The following is a 16487-nucleotide window of genomic DNA, read 5'->3' as shown; positions in this document are numbered from 1 at the left end:
GTGGGTGTGACTCTGCTTCCTTCCTTGGTGGTCCTATGGCTGCTTATTCACACTTGACAAAAGATAATGAGGAGATATTATGCCAAAGAGGCATTTCCTGAAGGAGCTTAACCCGCTGGGAGGAAGCAGTTTCACCTGGGTCGGGGGCCGGCCATGGATGGTTTGCTGATGCTGTTTAAGACCCACTACTGAGTAGGGCTGCCCTACTCTGTGCTGACTTGTCCTCATTTGAACTCTGACCCCCCAGGACCCCAAGGAGAGGCTCGGCTGCCGGCCGCAGACTGGATTTTCTGATATCAAGTCTCACGCCTTCTTCCGCAGTATAGACTGGGACCTGGTAAAGTGGTTGGAACCTGATACCCACCTCCCTGGGGGGGAGGGGCCTCCAGGGGGCAGGATGGGTGGAAATGGGGATGCACTGGGAATCACTGATTGAGAACAAGGACCTGGGCTGTGACAAGGCCCTGGTGGCAGTGCTTCCTGAAGGTCCTGAGAGCAGCCTTGCTGGGGCGTCCAATTCATGCTGTGCTGGGTGTCCTGTGGGGGTGTGTTTGGGTGGATGAGCACAGCCATACACCCATTGATTGAGCTCCATGTCCACGCCCTGAGTCAGCTCACAGATACTTCCACTTAACCATCTAGCTAGTCCCAACTAGACACCCAGGTGCGCTGTGGCCCCTCCCCCTACAGTGGCCCTTGACCCACCCAGTCCTGGGGACTCAACCTTCTGGGTCTGGGCCTTCTCCCACCCCAGTGCTGCCACCTGGGGCCCTGGGATCGCAGTGTGCACATGGGTGTGTGGGCACCTGCACGCATGCACATACACTGGTAGCCCCCTTCTGCCAGTGGGGTCAGCTCGTCCCCTCTGTTCCGCACCCCCCTCCTGCATCCCCTGGGTGACAGAGATAGGTGTGCCTCTCCAGGTGGCCTGGGTGTGCTGGCCTCAGCCCTGACACTACCAGGCGTGACTGGGGGATTCATCTCTGTGACACTCTCATTTCCTGCACCAACTTCATTAGCAGAACCTGTGTGTTCAGCTTCCCAAATCCCCCAAACTTACAGGACCTGTTTCAACCTTCCAGGCCCAGTTTGCTTTTGTTGCCATAAGTGGTGTTCCTAAGGGCCCTGGCCTCACAATGCAAAGACAGGGTGAGCTGAAGTGGACTGGAGGCTTATTTCTGACTTGGCTGGAGCTCTCTCCCTACACGGAACCTTGGGACAGTTCCATGTCTCCAACCTGGTCACGTGGAGGCCCCACCCAGGCAGGGGTGTCCAGGCTGGCTCACTCAGGACCCTCCAAGGGAAGGCAGCAGCCAGTCCTGAAGGGCCGGGGCCATCCACCCCCTGAATCAAGGTGTCCCGGCTGTGAGAGCACAGTGGTCCAACTGGAGGACTGGCTCCTGCCTGTCCTCTGGCTCCAGCTTCCCTTGTGACTGGAACAGTCCCTCCGGGCAGGGACCCCCATGCCTCAGTGTGGCTCCATCTGAGGTCTGAGGAGCAGGCCTGGCCCAGCACCTGTGTACAGCACACACCTGGTGGAGGGAGGGCAGAAGAGGTAAAGAGTATGTGAACCTGGGGGCCCATGCCCGCCCTGCCTTGGTGATTGGAGCCACTCTTGAGTTGCTCTGCCTCCTCCACGTGACTCCACCATCTCCAGACACCACTATGTCTCAACCCCCAAGATGACAAATGCATCCCTTTGGGATTAGGAATACTAGTCTAGGAATACTAGAAATGGCCATTTAAGGCTTCTCAGGAGGAGGGGTCCCAGTGGAACACAGGTATCCCTACCAACCCCCAGCTCTCTTACCACCGGGATTCCAAGATTAAAACTCCCTAAACCAGCCTCCTTTGGTTTAAGGAGTGGGGTTGCAGGCCCTCGATGGCGTGGGGTATGTCTCTCATGGTCTGTGCTGCCAGCACTTTTCAGCTCAAGTACAGTTTTTCTGACTTTGGCGGAAATTTCTGCTACACTTTAGAGAAAAACAACTGGCCATCAAACGAGCCGTATATACTTAAGCACCATTTCTTCTGTTTGATTCTGTGGTTTGAGTTCGCAAAGCTCTGAGACGGCGCAAGTGGCTCTGACCGTATATCTTCCTGCAGCTGGGGAAGAAGCAGGCCCTCCCGCCCTTCCAGCCGCAGATCACAGACGACTATGGCCTGGACAACTTCGATACGCAGTTCACCAGCGAGCCGGTGCAGCTGACCCCTGACGACGAGTAAGGCCTGCACCACGGTGGGGCAGGGTGTCGAGCTGCAGGGGCGGGAAGTGTCCCAGGTGGAGGCAGGGCATCCTGAACTTCCTTGGGGAGGAGTCCCATGCAGGGGTGGGGCGTCCTTAGCTGCAGGGCGAGACAGGGCCAGGTCTCGAACACGCCCACCACGCCTGCTCTGTCCTGCGCCACAGGGACGTAATCAAGAGGATCGACCAGTCGGAGTTTGAAGGATTCGAGTACATCAACCCACTGCTGCTGTCCACTGAGGAGTCCGTATGAGGCGCCGCGCTCTCGCTGTGGACGCGTGGACGGCCCTGGCCCTGGCCCTGACCCCTGCGCATGCATGCGGGGCCGGGCGTGGGCGGGTGCCCAGGGCAGAACAGCCTCCCCGTGCGGCCCATGGGCCTTAGGCCCAGAGGAACTTGCTTCTCGCGCCTGCGCCGCAGGGGCCACGGTGACCGTGTCCGAGGGAGAAACTGCCCCCAACTTCGAAGGTGCACACTTTCCACAGAAGCAGAACTGACCTGCTCCACCGGGAGTTGGCCTGTAATGTCCCGAGGAATAAAGTGTCCCTCTGATGCTGGCGCTTCCCTCTGATGCCTTTTTTCCGCGGGGGGCACCCGCCCAGAGTCGCAGGCGCGGCCCACGCGGAGGAGGCACGGCCGGAGTGTAAGTGCCTGCGCAGTGGAGAGTTTATACAAATTCGGAACATTTTCTAAATTCTGGTAAGTTCCTGTTGTTAATATTTAACAAGTATTTTCATACCGAGCATATCAGCAGTTCCTGTGGTCTGACGCCCAGGTTACACGTTCACCAGGTGGGCTCCGTCGGTCCCAACCCGGGCCTTAGACTGACCAGGAAAATTGGGTCATAGAGGTTCTAAAACAAGGCTCACCAAAGCACCCGCAAACCAAAAAAAAAAAAAACAACCCCACAAAGTTGAGAAAGAAATCTGCACAAAATATATTTCTGGAAACACTAAGCAGTGCCTACATTATGTCTTGTGTTATGTATCAGATTTTTGGAGAGTATTTTTATCAGGAGTAATAATGCTCAGAATTAGACATATTAAAAGGGTATGTGTATGATGGGCCCTAGGCTTAAAGGAGTAAGATTTAAAACATTCAGAAGGATGCACCTCCCGGCAGGGCTCACCTCCTCCTTCCCATGACCTGCAGGGGGCACGGTCACTGGGCCACCAGGCCACCCTCTTTCTTAGGTACCCAAGGTTTTTTAGAAAGAGGTAAATCATGTGGGTTTTTTAAGTCCCTGATTTTGTCGAGTGTGGCTCAGGCCAGGCAGAGTGGGGAGGAGGGCCTTGTGCACCCTCAGGACAGTGGTCCCTGGATGTCCCTTGTGGGTGTGGGTCCCACATTGCCATGCACCCTTGGGCCTCACTTCTCCCAGTGTGGCAGCGGCCTGGAGCAGATAACAGTTGAAAATAAAGAAGCTGCTGGCTTGGCCTGACCCTGTGCAGACACACCAGCCTCCCCGGGTGCCCCCAGACTCCCTGGGCACCCCAGCCAGACCCCAGTGGCAGACCAGCACCTCTAGAACGTGGAGACTTGCACCTCCCCACCCCACTCCCCAAAATGGAAGTGAGGGACCCTGGGTCAGAGTCAGGGCGGCCTGGGCCTGGTGGGTGTGGTAACCTGTGGTGACATCATAGGAGGGCTATGCGTCACCTGGGGAGACCCCAGTGTGCCCACAATGGGGTCACGTGCCACCTCGGGGACAGTGACACCTCTGCTCAGACAGTACAGGGGCCGCAGATTTGTTCACACTTACGGCAGTGATGTCAACGCTGCGGTGGTGCCAGATACAGCCTCCCAGTCGCCAGTGTGGTTGCTGGTGTACAGACATGTGTGTAACCTGGGCTCCTGGCCAGGGTGATTTTGTTGCATGGTCCCATGCTTTTATAAATTTAGAAGGCAAAGGATGTGCCCAGGTGGGTCCAGCGGTTCCAGTCACAACGTGGCATGTCCTCTGATATGGTTCTTGGGAACGGGCGCCTTCAGGACTGTGACGCAGGAGACACGTTCTGTGGTTTTGTACAGTGAGTGGTGGGCCGTGGCCTTGGCCTTCCTTTTGCAGAGGGCATGCCCACCAGGGCCACAGCTGCTCAAGTCTTGCACGTTATTAAAGACTTTAATGACAACGCGTGCTGTCGTCATTTTCATTAACAGTAGGTGTCTCCAGGAACAAAGGCTTCTGAAGATGCTTTTTAAAAACAAGTTTTATTTTTCAGAGCAGTTTTAGGTCCCTCACTTCCATTTCTGGTGGGGAGGAAGACAGAGACCCCTTCTCCCCAGCCTCCACCTTCACATCCCCAGGGGGTGCACTTGTTGCAAATGAGAGGCTGCACTGACAAGTCAAGTCACAAAGTGTTTTTCTGCCCTAAAAATCCTCTGTGCTCTGCCTCTTTATACCCTTTCCCCACTAATCCCTGATAACGCTCATCTGTTCGCTGTCTCCATGCGTTCTGCCTTTTCCAGAACAGCCTAGAGTTGGAACTGCTCGGCTTGTAGCCTTTCACTGTACCGTGTGCACGGAGTTTTCCTCCGTGTCTTTTCATGGCTTGCCTGAAGCCTTTCTTGAAAATACTGACTTCTGGACGGCAACCTTAGACTTTTGCAGCCATGGCTGAGCTGAAGATGAGGCTTTTCCAGAACCTGTGGACTGACGGCACAGGAGAGAAGACCCCCTGCACAGGGCCTCCAAGACAAAGCTCACACAGGACGTCAGCAGGCAGACCTGATCCCTCTACAAATTCCAGGGGCTGCTCTGCCTCCCTGCAGCTGCAGGAGCAGGTTCACCTGGGGATTCAAATTCAAACATGGTCGTGAAGCCCGAGTCAAGTTCGTGGAGTCAGCAAAGCATCCATTCCCAAGCCACCCTGAGTTCAAATACTCTCACTGCTGGTGACACTGTCCCTGTCACCCACCTGGGGTTGGTCCGTCTGCTGGGTGGCCCTGTCCACCTCAGTCATCACATCACTCAGCATCAGCAGAAAAGGAAAAAGGACTCAATGTTTCGGTATCAACACAAAGAGATAGGACATGAGCGCTTCACGCCGACGTGCTTTAATATGCAGCTTTTGGGGACAGAGCAGAGAGGAGGTGGCCCAGCCAGGGCGGGGGAGGCACTGGCCGGGCTGCTCACCACTCTATGTCGTCCGTGCTGTCTGCCAGGCACTGGGCCAGGTGGCTGTCGATGTCCAGCTGCGCCAGCCTGTGAGCAGAGGAGAGGGGAGGGTCATGGGCAAGGAGGGCGCCCAGCCGGCGTATGTGTCTCTCACTTTCACACCCCTCCTGGGAGCTGGTAACAGAAAAACCCAGGATGGTCCCCTCAGCTGGCAGAACAGGGGGCAGGGGTCCCCCCAGTGAGAAAGGGCCTTTCCAGACCCTATTCCTGGGTCCAAGGTCCCCAGGGCACCAGACTCCTCAAGCGCCTGCATCTGAGGGTCGGGACCCTGTGTCTGAAAAACCCCGAGAACCCACCTGCGGGTGAAGGGTGTAGGTGGGCTCAGCAGAATCAGGCCCTGAGGTGGAGGGCGGGGTCTTCCCCACCCCTTCTCAGGCAGAAGCTCTATCTCATCAATCAGACAAACTCTCTGAGCGTTTCTGCCTCCACATGTGCCCCGGGCGACCCTTCCCTCCTCTGACAACCACTGGGAAAAGACAGGGAGTGAAGGGTGGCACCTCAGAGAGCAGTCACTATGAGGGTGGGCGTGTACCTCGGGCCAGACTTGGCCCTGCTGGGGAGGGGATGGCCCATGAGGGTCTGGGCGCTGCCTGTGCTGTCCCTCAGTGGGGAACATTGTCTGGGGTTTCCTCAGAACCCCCTCGACGAGAGCTCTGAGGCGGATCCCACTCGAGCCCAAAGCCTGCTGTGTGGACTGATGGCCCAGACCTTCCAGGACACCCAGCAGTATACAAGGGGCCTAGGGGCCAGTGAGACCCCATGGGCCGACCTGGGTCTCATGCAAATGCAGGGACTCATCTTCCTGTCAAGTGGCAGGTGGAGCCAGTCTTCCTGACCACCCCAGAGCTTGTGGTACAGGGACCTGGAGGGGTGTTCACATGCAGTCTGTGGAATCCACCATGTGACAGCCCTTGGTGTCAGAGAGGAAGCTCGGAGAACCACCGGTTCTGAGTGACCTGGAAGCACTAGGTTGCCCAAAGCACCCAGGCTGTCCGTGCCTCCTGCAGACTAGCAGCCACCTCCCATCCCCCAGCCCCCACCCCTCCGCTGCTCAGAGGGTGGCAGGGCTTCCCCCTCTGGTCACAAACATTGCCCAGAATCCTGAAAGCAAACGTGTTTCTAGACACAAGACTCATTTCTGCTCCCTCGTGCCCTGGCCTGTCCCCAGGGAGGGGGGTCGCCAAGTCACTCTGCAGCCTTGGGGTGGGGCCTGGCCAGGGTACACTCTCCTTAATCAAAGGGAAGAACGTATAAGAAGCACTCCAGACGCATGGAGACCTGGACCGCCCACACCAACACCTACACTGAGGCACTCTGCCAAGCCTTAATCTGACTGCTCAAAGAGCTCAGACTGGAACTTTCTTTCCAACATCCTTCCAAAGTCTTAGGAACTCCCTTCTTAGACTGTTTAGAAAAGCAAGTGATCCAAAAACAAAAGCTGCTCCTACAACAGAGAGGCAGGGCTGGGGTGCCCTGACAGTGTCAGAAAGCTTCAAGGGCGTCTTCTGCCAAGAAAATGAATTTCCCTCCAGGGCTTCCGATGGTATTTCTGTCCCTGGGTTTCTCTAAACTGGTACGAATCAAGAGGACTTAGTATTTCCAAAAGTGTTCATGGCTTCCTCAGGACTGGCAAGGGAGCTGGTGTCTTCAGCCCGCAACCATCCAAGAGCCTCAATATGGGGTAAGAGGTGTGTTCGGTGATACGCTGGGTCTGAGGACATTTTACAAATTCTCCAGAGCACAGGCATCTCAGCGAAGCCGCCACACCTGCCCTCCTGCCACGGCAGACCTGTGCCTACTGGGGGGCTTCACCACAGGTCCTCCTGGGAACAGCCACCCCTTCGCCCTTGCTCCCTGCACAGTGAACTGTCCAAGCTCTCAAAGGCTTGGTTCCTGTGAAACATCACCATTGGAGGAGCCTGTATATCTGAATGCAGATCGTGTTTCTTCTCCCCTCTGCAGTCTGTGCTGCACATTTTGGTAACTGTTGTGATAACTTTTTGTCATCAGCTGCCATTCCCTTCACCCCTAGGGCTGGTTTTGTTTCCAAAAAACCAGGGACAAGGCATGTAATTCAACACAGTCTCCAGGCCACAGGCCACACAGAGTAAGACCAGCTACCAAAACCTGCCATCTATCCCCTACATCCGACCAAGCTCCTTCCGCTGTCCTGACCCCCACGCCTGTGTCCTTAGCTATGTGACACATGGCTCAAAAGCTGGACAGGTGGGACTTAGCCAAGTCAAATTCCATCACCTTACTTTAAAAAATGCATATCTGTCGGATTTCTAAAACAAAAAAAGGCATCTCTAGACACTGAAACAGAGTCTTCATTTTTAAAACCGGCAGTCCACCCATAGGGAAGGTTCTCTGAGGGACCATAACAAAAAACTGCTCTGTGACCCACAGCCCAGACTGGCCCTGGAGGCAGTCTCACCGGCGGGTGTCAGTGTGGACCCCAACAGAGCCAGAGCCTCCCTGCCTTCACACTGCAAGGGGCGTGTCTGGGAGGCTGCAGCCTGTCAGCAGGGTCTCAGGCCAGTGTACCTGCAGGGGGACTTTCAGACCCCCAGCCCTGTGCCCTCCGGCTGATCAGCACCGCCTCTGCACTTTGCCAACTTTCTACGCGTGAAATTTCACTTTAAAAAGCCAGAGTTGAGCTAAGGTACCCTAGCCTTCAGAAACTGCCTGTGGTTTCCAAACAGGGCAGGGGCCACGTGGGTGGCAGTGGAGGAGAGGGAGGCCCAGGGGGCCACTCACCCCGGGGCGAAGTCGACTTGGCACATGGGACAGCTCTGCAAGGTCGTCGCACCGTCCACTGACGACTGTCGCTGGGAGGGCTGCTCCTCCGAAGGCTGCTCCTCGGCGCTGGGGGTTCCGCGGAGCTCGGGCGCTGCATATTGTTGGGGGGACCCCGTGCGCCCCCGGACCGCGCTGAGCACAAGGTCGGAGCCGCCCGAGTTCCCGCCTCGCCCCGGCGGGGGCGCCGGGAAGGGCGTCCAGAAGAAGGTCTCGGTTCCCACGGTGAATGTTTCCGGGGGCGGACGCTCAGGACTGCGCCTGGGCTCCTGCAAAAAGGAGTCGTCGGACCGCGCCCGCCTGCCCGCCCCGGCACAGCTGGAGACCCGGGGCCACGCGGGGACCACTTCACACGCACCTGGCCGGGGAACGCGGGCAGCGGCGGCAGCTCGCCGTCCACGTTCAGGTCTGCGCTCGCGGTGCGCAGCAACTCAGTCCACAGCTTAGCGCACTCGCCGCCGTCCGGGAGGGACCCGGGGGTATTGCTCCGAGGCCTGGGGCGGCGAGTGTGGGCATAATCACAGCACAGGGGAAGCGGGGAGCGGGGCCCTCGGGGAACTGGAAGGAGGACTCAGCGGGGAGAGACTGGGGGTGCAGCTCTGCAGTGGGGCGGGAGTGGGGCGGAAGGAGGGCTGGCGGGGCGGGATCGAGGCGGGTTCCAGGGAGCACGTGGGGGCGTGACACCCGGCTACCGCTGGCCCGGGGACACTAGGCCCCACCCGGGACGCTTCCCGCCCCCCGCCTCCCGCTGCCCCCAGCCCCCAACCTCACCGGACCCCCGAGGGCGGCCTCCGGCGGCTCAGACTCAGCCGCGACCTCCGCGTAGCCTCCATCCGCCCAGACGCCCCGCGTCCGGCGGAAATGAGCGGCCGGCGCGCCAGGCCCCGCCCCTGGCACAGACCCCGCCCACAACAAGACACACCCCCAGGAGCCCGCCCTGGGTAGCCCGGCCCAGACAAGAGCGGGCCCAGGGCCCCCTCCTCAATGCCCCAGCACCGAGCGGAGAGCTCTGTGGACCCGAAATCGCACTCCCATCTGAGCGCTGGATTCGACCCCCAGACCGTGGGGTGACCTCCCTCTTGTGGCAGTATCGGAGGGAGGGAGACGGAGGCCAGGGTTGCTCCCTTCCCCCGTGGAGGCAGGACTGAGGTCGCGAGGCTGCCTTGCCCTGAGGGAGCCATTTTCCAGCTGAGCTGGGAGGTGCCGCCCTCAACCCTCAGACCTGGGGTCTGCAGGGACCTCCGAGGAGGTGGAACTGGGCGAGAAGGCGGCCGGGGGCCCTGACGTCCCCACCCGCAGCTGGTCCTGGTTCTACCCCCTTCCTCTGCCTGGACAGTCCTGAGCCTGGGAGATCCTTCTCAGGACGTCCGCGTTTCCTTACAAGAGGGAGGAGCCTAGTTTCCTTAATTGAGAGACGAAGTGAGAAGACCAGGGCCCGGGTGCTCGGAGGTCCTGCGAGGAGTTTCCTGGACACCCTGGGCCCCAGGCGCTCTCGCTGAGCCAGCGACCTTGCAATCCGCCACTTGGTGGCAGCAGATGCCCAGCCACCCTTGTCCGTTCTGCTGGTGCAGTCGGTGCCCTGGGGTCCCACCAGGGCTGAGGAGTGCAGGGGGTACTGGGTGGCGGCCAGCTCCTCTCCAGGCCACAGGCAGATGCCGCCGAGGTCATGGGCTCTCCCTGGCTCCTCCCCAGCCCCCACAGCTTCGGGGACTCTGTTCTGCACACCCTTCTGCAGGAGCTCCCATAGCCTCCTCACCTCTGCCCCTCTTCACATCACAGACTGCCTCTTCCAACTCGGGTCTGTGGCACCCACCATGTGGCACACTCTAGCCCCCAGGCGCCCCAATCCCCAAGTTGAGGCCATCCAAGTGGCCTCCATCCAGCTGCTACACAGACCTCCAGAGCAGAGTGGACTCTCCTGGGCCAGGGACTGGTCTAGAGGCTGAAGATGCCTGGGGGAGCGAATGAGACAGAGCTCTCACCTGGAGCCTGCCAGTTCCTGGGAGACAGCCTGTGCGTGTCTAAACAAGGGAGCTGCTACAGTGGGTGGTCTCAGGGCCCCAGAGGAGGTGACCTACCACTTTCCCAGGTGAGAGAAGCCCACGTGAGGGGACTCACAGGTGGGCCTGGAATGTCGCAGGGGCTGGTTGACTGAGGACCTCACACCGCCAGCTCCTAGACCCAGGAAGGGTAGCTTGAGGCAGGAGCCAGGAAGGTCTCAGGTGGACCCAGGACAATAGGGAGGCCTGAGGGCAGGTGCCCCAAGGAGGTGCAGGTCCCGGGGGCTGCCAGGGGCTGGCTGAGCCCGGGTCCGGCCTTCAGCATGAGGTGAGAGGGCACCCACTCTCCTATGGCCTTAACCACCCCAGGGGTCTCCTTTACCCTAGGCTGTTGGAGGGGGCAGAACGGAGGCCCTCAGGGCCTGCATGTGGGGATGGCAGAGCCAGAGTGACAAGTCGAGGCTGTCTCCGGGGGCTTCTCCTCTCTGATTTCATCCGGCTGCTGGGGATTAACTCCCGCATCATCACCAGGACCTCCAGCCTGGGACACTTCCACCAAGAACAGAGCCGGGGTGACCCCTGTGCCAAGCACACGGCAGGTGCTGGCCCCAGCAGGAGTCCTAGCCCCTAGGCCGGCACTCTCCCAACAGCTGTCCGCCGCCTGCCCAGCCTGCGTGGGGACCTTCTGGAGGTGGAAGGAGACTACCTTGTTCCAGCTGTCCCGGCGCTATGAGCAAGATGGAGTGACAGGAGAGGGGGGCTGGAGGAAGTTTAAAAGTTGAACTTGATTAAAAGGCTCCCGTTTTCTGAGCCATCTGCTGCAGTGAGGGGCCATGGGCTTTACTGGGAAATTATTTCTGATTAGGACTGACACTGCACGACGGAAATGAGATTTTTACAAGCCAAATTCATGTTTACAGAGAATGTTTCAGCGTTCTGAAGGAGGCACCCCTCCAGTGAAGCAGAAAGGGCTCCAGTGGGTGGGGGTGAGGGAGTGACAACCCCACCCTGCAGCCGCAGGCAAGGCCCAGCTGAGAGACTGCCACCTCTGGTGCTCTGGCTTCATCTGTGATGGCGAACCAAGTCCCCTCTCCCCTTTCCTTCACTCCCAGAATCAGGGTGCCGTCTGCTGCCAGCTGGTCAGGGCCCAGACCTCTCCAGCACCTTCCGACAACCAGGAGCCACAGGTGTCCGGGCTCCTGGTATCCTCAGAGCCTGGTGACTGTGCTCTGCCCTCCTCTCCATGGAGTGGGTCTTGCCACTGACTGACCCACGCCGAGCCCTCCAACTCTGAGGCAAGCCGGCAGGCTAAGATCTGTCTGCTGGACCCCAGCTGGCTGGTGAGGTCCGAGCCCCACTTGGCTTCCCCATATCCTCCTTTGATTGCTTGAGGGCCAGATCTGCCATCAGGGCACCCGGCAAGTGGGGTCAAGACGGCGCAGGCAGGCGGAGTAGGGCCTGAGGCTGGTGGGCACAACCAGCCCCGTGGAGCAGCGCAGCCTCTGATTGCCAAGTGGAACTGGGGACTGGGCTCCTGTACTCCATGTGGGTGCCCTGTTGGTGCCTGCGCTGCCCAGCTTGGCCTTGAGAGCTGGATCCCAGCTTTTCCAGGCAGCCACACCTGCTGGCCTGTGGGTGCCAAGGGGGCAAGCAGGCCTGGAGCCATGTGGTGGCGTTCATGGGCATGCGGAGCTCCAGGCAAACAGGCTGGGTTGAAACAGTTGCCAGGGAAACATCGCAGGATCCACTGGGCAGCAGAGTGGGTGCACAGGGCCCACTCACCCATGTGGAAGCGAGGGCACCACGGCTTCCTCAGAACCCCTCGTCACAGCTGCAGAGGAGTGGGTGTCCGTAGCCAGGAGCCACCACTGACAGCAGGCTAAAGCCAAGGACCAGCTGGGCCTCCAGCCCCCACTTCAAAAGCCTGAAAGTTGTAGGTGGCAGGGGAGAGATGGTGGCCTGTGACCAGGAGTCCACCCTGGCTACCACCTCTCGCCTGGACAGCCACCCTCTCCCAGCATGCATAGTGAACCTCGTTCTCCTTGAGGTCCCCTCTGCTCCTGCCCCAACACCCTCCTCTGCCGCTGCCCTGTGCTCCCCGGCCCCGTCTCTGTCCCCACATCTCCACCCCTACTGACCCCCAGGCTCTCTTCTGGGACCTGCCTGCAGAGAAGCCCTCCTGACCCTCCCAAAACCCATCGCCTGGCTGGGTTTTCCTGCCCCACAGTGGGACTCATGGGGCCAGGGTGCCATGTCCTTCCCACAGTGTCCCCGAGCTTCAGGAGTGCTGGGCCCAGAGGAGGGGGCGTGGGAGCTGGCAGGGGCACCACCTTGGCTCCTGTGGAGAATGTCGGTCCAGCAGAGACCAAGCTTTGAGGCTACTGGGCAGCCGAACAGTGTCCCTGGGAACGTGAAAGTGTGACTTTGCTGGAAATGGAGTCTTTGCAGCTGGAATAGGGTTAAGACGGTGCCGTGCTGGGTCAGGGTGGGCCCTGAGTCCAGCGCTACTGGTGTCCTTGCATGAAGATGCATGGCTGGACACAGCCACACAGGGGCCAGCCAGGCAGCAGTGGAGGCAGCGGGCGGAGGGGTGCAGCCACAAACCCAGGAACACGGAGCTGCAGAAGGCCGGAGGTGGTAGGAAGGGTCCTCTCCAGTGCCTCTAGGGGGCTGGGGCCCCAGCAATGCCCTGAGTGTGGAGTTCTGGCCTCCAGAGTGTGAGGGTGGACCCCGTTGCTGAGGCCCCCAGTTGATCATTTGTGCAGCAGCCACTGGACTTGGACACAGGGACTCTCCAACTTGTCAGCATCACATACGGCTTGAAGACCCCGAGTGCAGAGGAGGAGGGGACAGCAGGGTGTCCTCTCTCACCCAGGGTCCCGTCAGCATCCCCAGGACGGGGAAGCTGCTGTCCTGTGGCCGAGAACGTGGCCTGAGGAGAGCCAGCTCTGCAGGTGTCCTGGGGAGAAGGCCGGGTCCAGGGTGGGGCAGGACCCTCCCCTCCTCTCCGCAGCCCCCCCTCTCCCGCTCCTTCCCTCTCCCCCTGCCTCTCCCCTCCCCCTCTGCCTCCCAGAGATGGCAGCTTCTCCAGATGGAGACCCTGGGGTGGACCGGCTCCTCACTGCAGTGGCCTCTCACCTGCTTACAGCTGATCTGCGGGCTGGAGCCTGGCCTTCTAGGCCCCCACTGCATCACCTCCATCCCCCGTTTCTGTGGAGCCATCTCTGATCTCCCGCTGCAGGGGGCCTGACACCAAAAGCTTTGAGCCCCTCCCTGGGGGCCTCTCGGGGCAGGGCTGTCCTTGGCCAGGGCTGGGCGTCCCCCCCCCAGAGGTGCTGCTGGGCTCAGCTGCGTCCTCTCCCTGCTCCTCCTCCTCCCGCTACTCGTCCTCCTCCCTTCCCCTCCCCCACCAACCCCCCTCCTCTTTTCACAAGGGCACAAAGGCTTTAGCCCCTCCCTGTATTGACTCAGAGGCTAGGTCAGGGGTCAGCAGACAGTTGTTTGGCCTCCCTGGCAGGCCAACGGGTAGGGGTGTGTTGGGGGCCCCCCACCACAAGCAGCTGTGCACCTGGAGTTATTTTACCTGCTTCTGAGTCTCACAGGGACCCCAGCCTTCAGCCACCAGAGGTCCCAGCAGCAACCACAGGTCATGAGTCACAGCCTGAGACTCTGCAAGAGATGCTAGGCCCTGGCAGAGGACCTGTGTCTCCTCTTTCCACTGCCAGGTTTGGGGCAGCAGCTGGTCAGGGCATGGCTGCCTGTGTCTGATCTGGAGGTGGGGGGCAGGAGGGGGCGAAGCCAGCTTTCTGACCTGAGACTCCTTGGCCTCACCATCCAGGAGGCAGGAAGCAGGACCCCCAGGTCCCACCTCCCATTGCCCTGGGTACTGGGCTGCTCCAGCCTCAGCTGCCACATGGCCCCCAGGGGCCTGGCAACCCCCCAGGCCAGAGGGAAGCCCCGGTCCTGAGTGTCCCCTTTGCAGTCTGCAGGGGACTGTCCAGCCAGTGAGAGCTGTGGCTGCGGCCCTGTGAGTTACTTCTCTGAACCGGCTTCACTCCAGCCTGAAGCCCAAGGTGGGGCCAAGCAGGACGTGGCTGGAGTCAAGCCAGGTGGCCAGTAGGTACCACCCAGGCAGCCCCCCTCCTGCCCAAGCCTCCTTGGCCACTGAGACCACCCTGTCCTCTGCTCCTAGGGCCTCCATCTCCCCTCCTCCTCCTCCTCCTGGGGCTTCCACCCCCTTGGCCATTCCACAGGGCCTGAGTAGGATGTTGGCAGGAGGGAGGGAGGGTTCCCGGCTGGGGCAGAAGCCCAGGGGGAGAGCAGGCCCTGCTCAGTCCCAAGGCACCTTCAGGCCCATCTGGCTGCTGAGAAGAAGGGTGGAGGAGGGGACCAGGAGGCAGCAACAGGGCACTTGTGTTGGGCCATTCTCCACCTCTCTGAGCTGCTGCGCCCACCTGCCTAGAGAGCAGTATCCCTGTCCCCAACATGACTGGGCCCCCCAGTCGGGGTGGTGAGGGCCTACCAGGGGTTCAGTAGGCTCTGGAGAAGGGGTGCAGGCCCTTCCTACCCCACCACATCCTTCCTCTCCCTCGGGAGCAACCAGGGGCCCTCTGTGGCCAAACCCTCCCGACCACATCACTGGTCACCCCACTTGGGCTGGGCCCAGCTGGGCCAGCCTTCCTGGTAGACCCAGTGCACGTGGGTCCCCCTCTCTGGGGCCAGCTGAGCCCACACAGTCCTCCTCTGGGCTCAGCCTGGCATTGACTGTCCACCCACTCAGGAGGGGAGGTGAGGCAGGTCTCTGATGGCTCAGGACCACCGGGATGCAGGGCTTGGGGGCCGCATCAGGGCCACAGCTGTGGAAGCTACTGGACAGGACTGGCAGCTGGGCGGCCTCCCCGAACTGCTCCCCCAATACCTGGCCCACAGGCAGCCCAGTTCAGGGCTCACTTCTGGGGGTACCCACCCTGTGTCGGAGGTGCCCTGCCTGCCCCACCGACAGGGGGCTGCCAGCCCCCATCATCAGCTGTGCTGACGAGCCCTGAGCTCTGGGCAGGGACTTGAGCCCATGTCTCCTGTGCTGCTGCCTGGCTGGTGGCCTTGCTGACTTGTTGCCCCTGAGTGGCCACCTTGAGGGTGAAGGTGGTACAGGTGCTCCAAGCACTGCAGGGGGACAAGGGGCAGCTTCTCTGGGAGACCCAGGCCAGGAACAGGCAGACAGTGAAGCCAACTCCTTCCATCCTGGGTGCCCATTTGTCCCACAGGCTGTTCCTGAGCTGGGAGAGGCCCCCTGAGGCCCTTGAGGAGAGGATTACCCACCCGACTCTGCCCACATGCAGCCACCCCAACTGCCAGGGTCTGCTGACCTGCAGCTGGTGCATGTGGCCAGTGTCCCTCTGGTGTCCCCAGGCCTGGACACCTGGCCTGCCCCTCGGTTAATAAAGACTGCCCCAAATCTCCTGGACCACCACCTCCTTTGAGGGAGCCATTCCCCGCTAGGTGCCCTGGGGAGGTCGGCCCCCTGGAATAGCAAATTTTCCTCCCCACGTGATAAGAGTTGCTGGCCACATGGGCAGGGAGGATGCGGTTGAGACCTGGGGCCACCCAGGACTTCAGGCAGTTGGTGGGCCATGGACCTCCACCAAGCTTCCCCGGGCACCCTGCACCACAGGACCCTACGGACTGACCCAAACGGCATGGCCCTCACCAGGTCCCCAGCTCCTGCCCCCAGTGCTTCACAGGGCTGCAGCCAGTTGTCCCCAGCCTGCCCCCCTGTGCCCTTCTCCGACCTGCCCTCTCCCTCCCAGCCTTCATCCGTCTGCCTGCTCCTCCTCTTGGGTCACTCAAAATTAGAGCAGCCATCCCTGAAAAGGGAAAAGAAGAGTGAAATTAATCATAAAAATATATTTCATTTTAACCCAACGTATCTAAAATACTGCTTTTCAACATGGAATCGTATGTAAATTATTAGTATGTTTTCACACATTCTTCTCTTTACACTGGGCCTTTGCATTCAGAGTACCACTCCAGGAGCCCAGCTGATATATGGCTGCCTCCTGGGAAGGAGCCTGGGCACACAAGAGCCCCTGCCACACCACGTGCCCACTGGAGCCCGTGGTGGAGAGCGGGCTCCTTCTGCCGTGTCAGGGCTGCAGGCTCCAAGGAGGCTCTCCTGTGTGCAGAAGCACTGTCTCTTCAGTTGTGTCCGACTCTCTGCAACCCTGTGGACTGTAGCCTGCCAGGATCCTCTGTCCATAGGATTCCC

At 60.1% G+C, this 16487-nt stretch overlaps 2 protein-coding genes across 3 annotated transcripts in view; one reads left to right on the top strand and one right to left on the bottom strand.

Annotated features, from left to right (window-relative positions):
• Nucleotides 1-2799, top strand: part of PRKCZ (protein kinase C zeta) — a 101204-nt gene extending 98405 nt beyond the window's left edge. Inside the window, exons 16-18 of the mRNA XM_055582488.1 lie at nt 248-337; nt 2107-2222; nt 2411-2799. Coding sequence (XP_055438463.1) covers nt 248-337; nt 2107-2222; nt 2411-2498 — 294 coding nt within the window. The 3' untranslated portion in view covers nt 2499-2799. The remainder of the gene's footprint in view (nt 1-247; nt 338-2106; nt 2223-2410) is intronic.
• Nucleotides 2800-5279: 2480 nt separating this feature from the next.
• Nucleotides 5280-9120, bottom strand: FAAP20 (FA core complex associated protein 20). Of its 2 annotated transcripts, none has more exons than XM_055582489.1 (4): nt 8994-9120; nt 8581-8716; nt 8184-8491; nt 5280-5537 (listed from the first exon to the last, which is right to left on the bottom strand). In XM_055582489.1, exons 1-4 carry the CDS (start codon nt 9053-9055, stop codon nt 5378-5380), a joined length of 666 nt encoding a protein of 221 aa, XP_055438464.1. In that variant the 5' UTR covers nt 9056-9120; the 3' UTR covers nt 5280-5377. The 2 variants fall into 2 exon arrangements, with proteins under 2 accessions (XP_055438464.1, XP_055438465.1); XM_055582490.1 differs by having other exon boundaries at nt 5280-5450.
• Nucleotides 9121-16487: the final 7367 nt, after the last annotated feature.

Source organism: Bubalus kerabau, chromosome 5 (genome assembly GCF_029407905.1).
Source record: "Bubalus kerabau isolate K-KA32 ecotype Philippines breed swamp buffalo chromosome 5, PCC_UOA_SB_1v2, whole genome shotgun sequence".
NCBI lineage: Eukaryota > Metazoa > Chordata > Mammalia > Artiodactyla > Bovidae > Bubalus > Bubalus kerabau.
Note: the sequence above shows the minus strand (reverse complement) of the source record. Positions and strands in the feature narration are given on the sequence as shown.

Bases quoted from the DNA above. Each gene is read 5' to 3' on its own strand.
- FAAP20 (XM_055582489.1), bottom strand. From the start codon at position 9,055: ATGGAGGCTACGCGGAGGTCGCGGCTGAGTCTGAGCCGCCGGAGGCCG. The intron at 8,492-8,580 runs GTGCGTGTGAAG...TCCTTTTTGCAG, and splicing joins TGCCCGCGTTCCCCGGCCAG to GAGCCCAGGCGCAGTCCTGA. The intron at 5,538-8,183 runs GTGAGTGGCCCC...TTCTGTTACCAG, and splicing joins CAAGTCGACTTCGCCCCGGG to CTCCCAGGAGGGGTGTGAAA.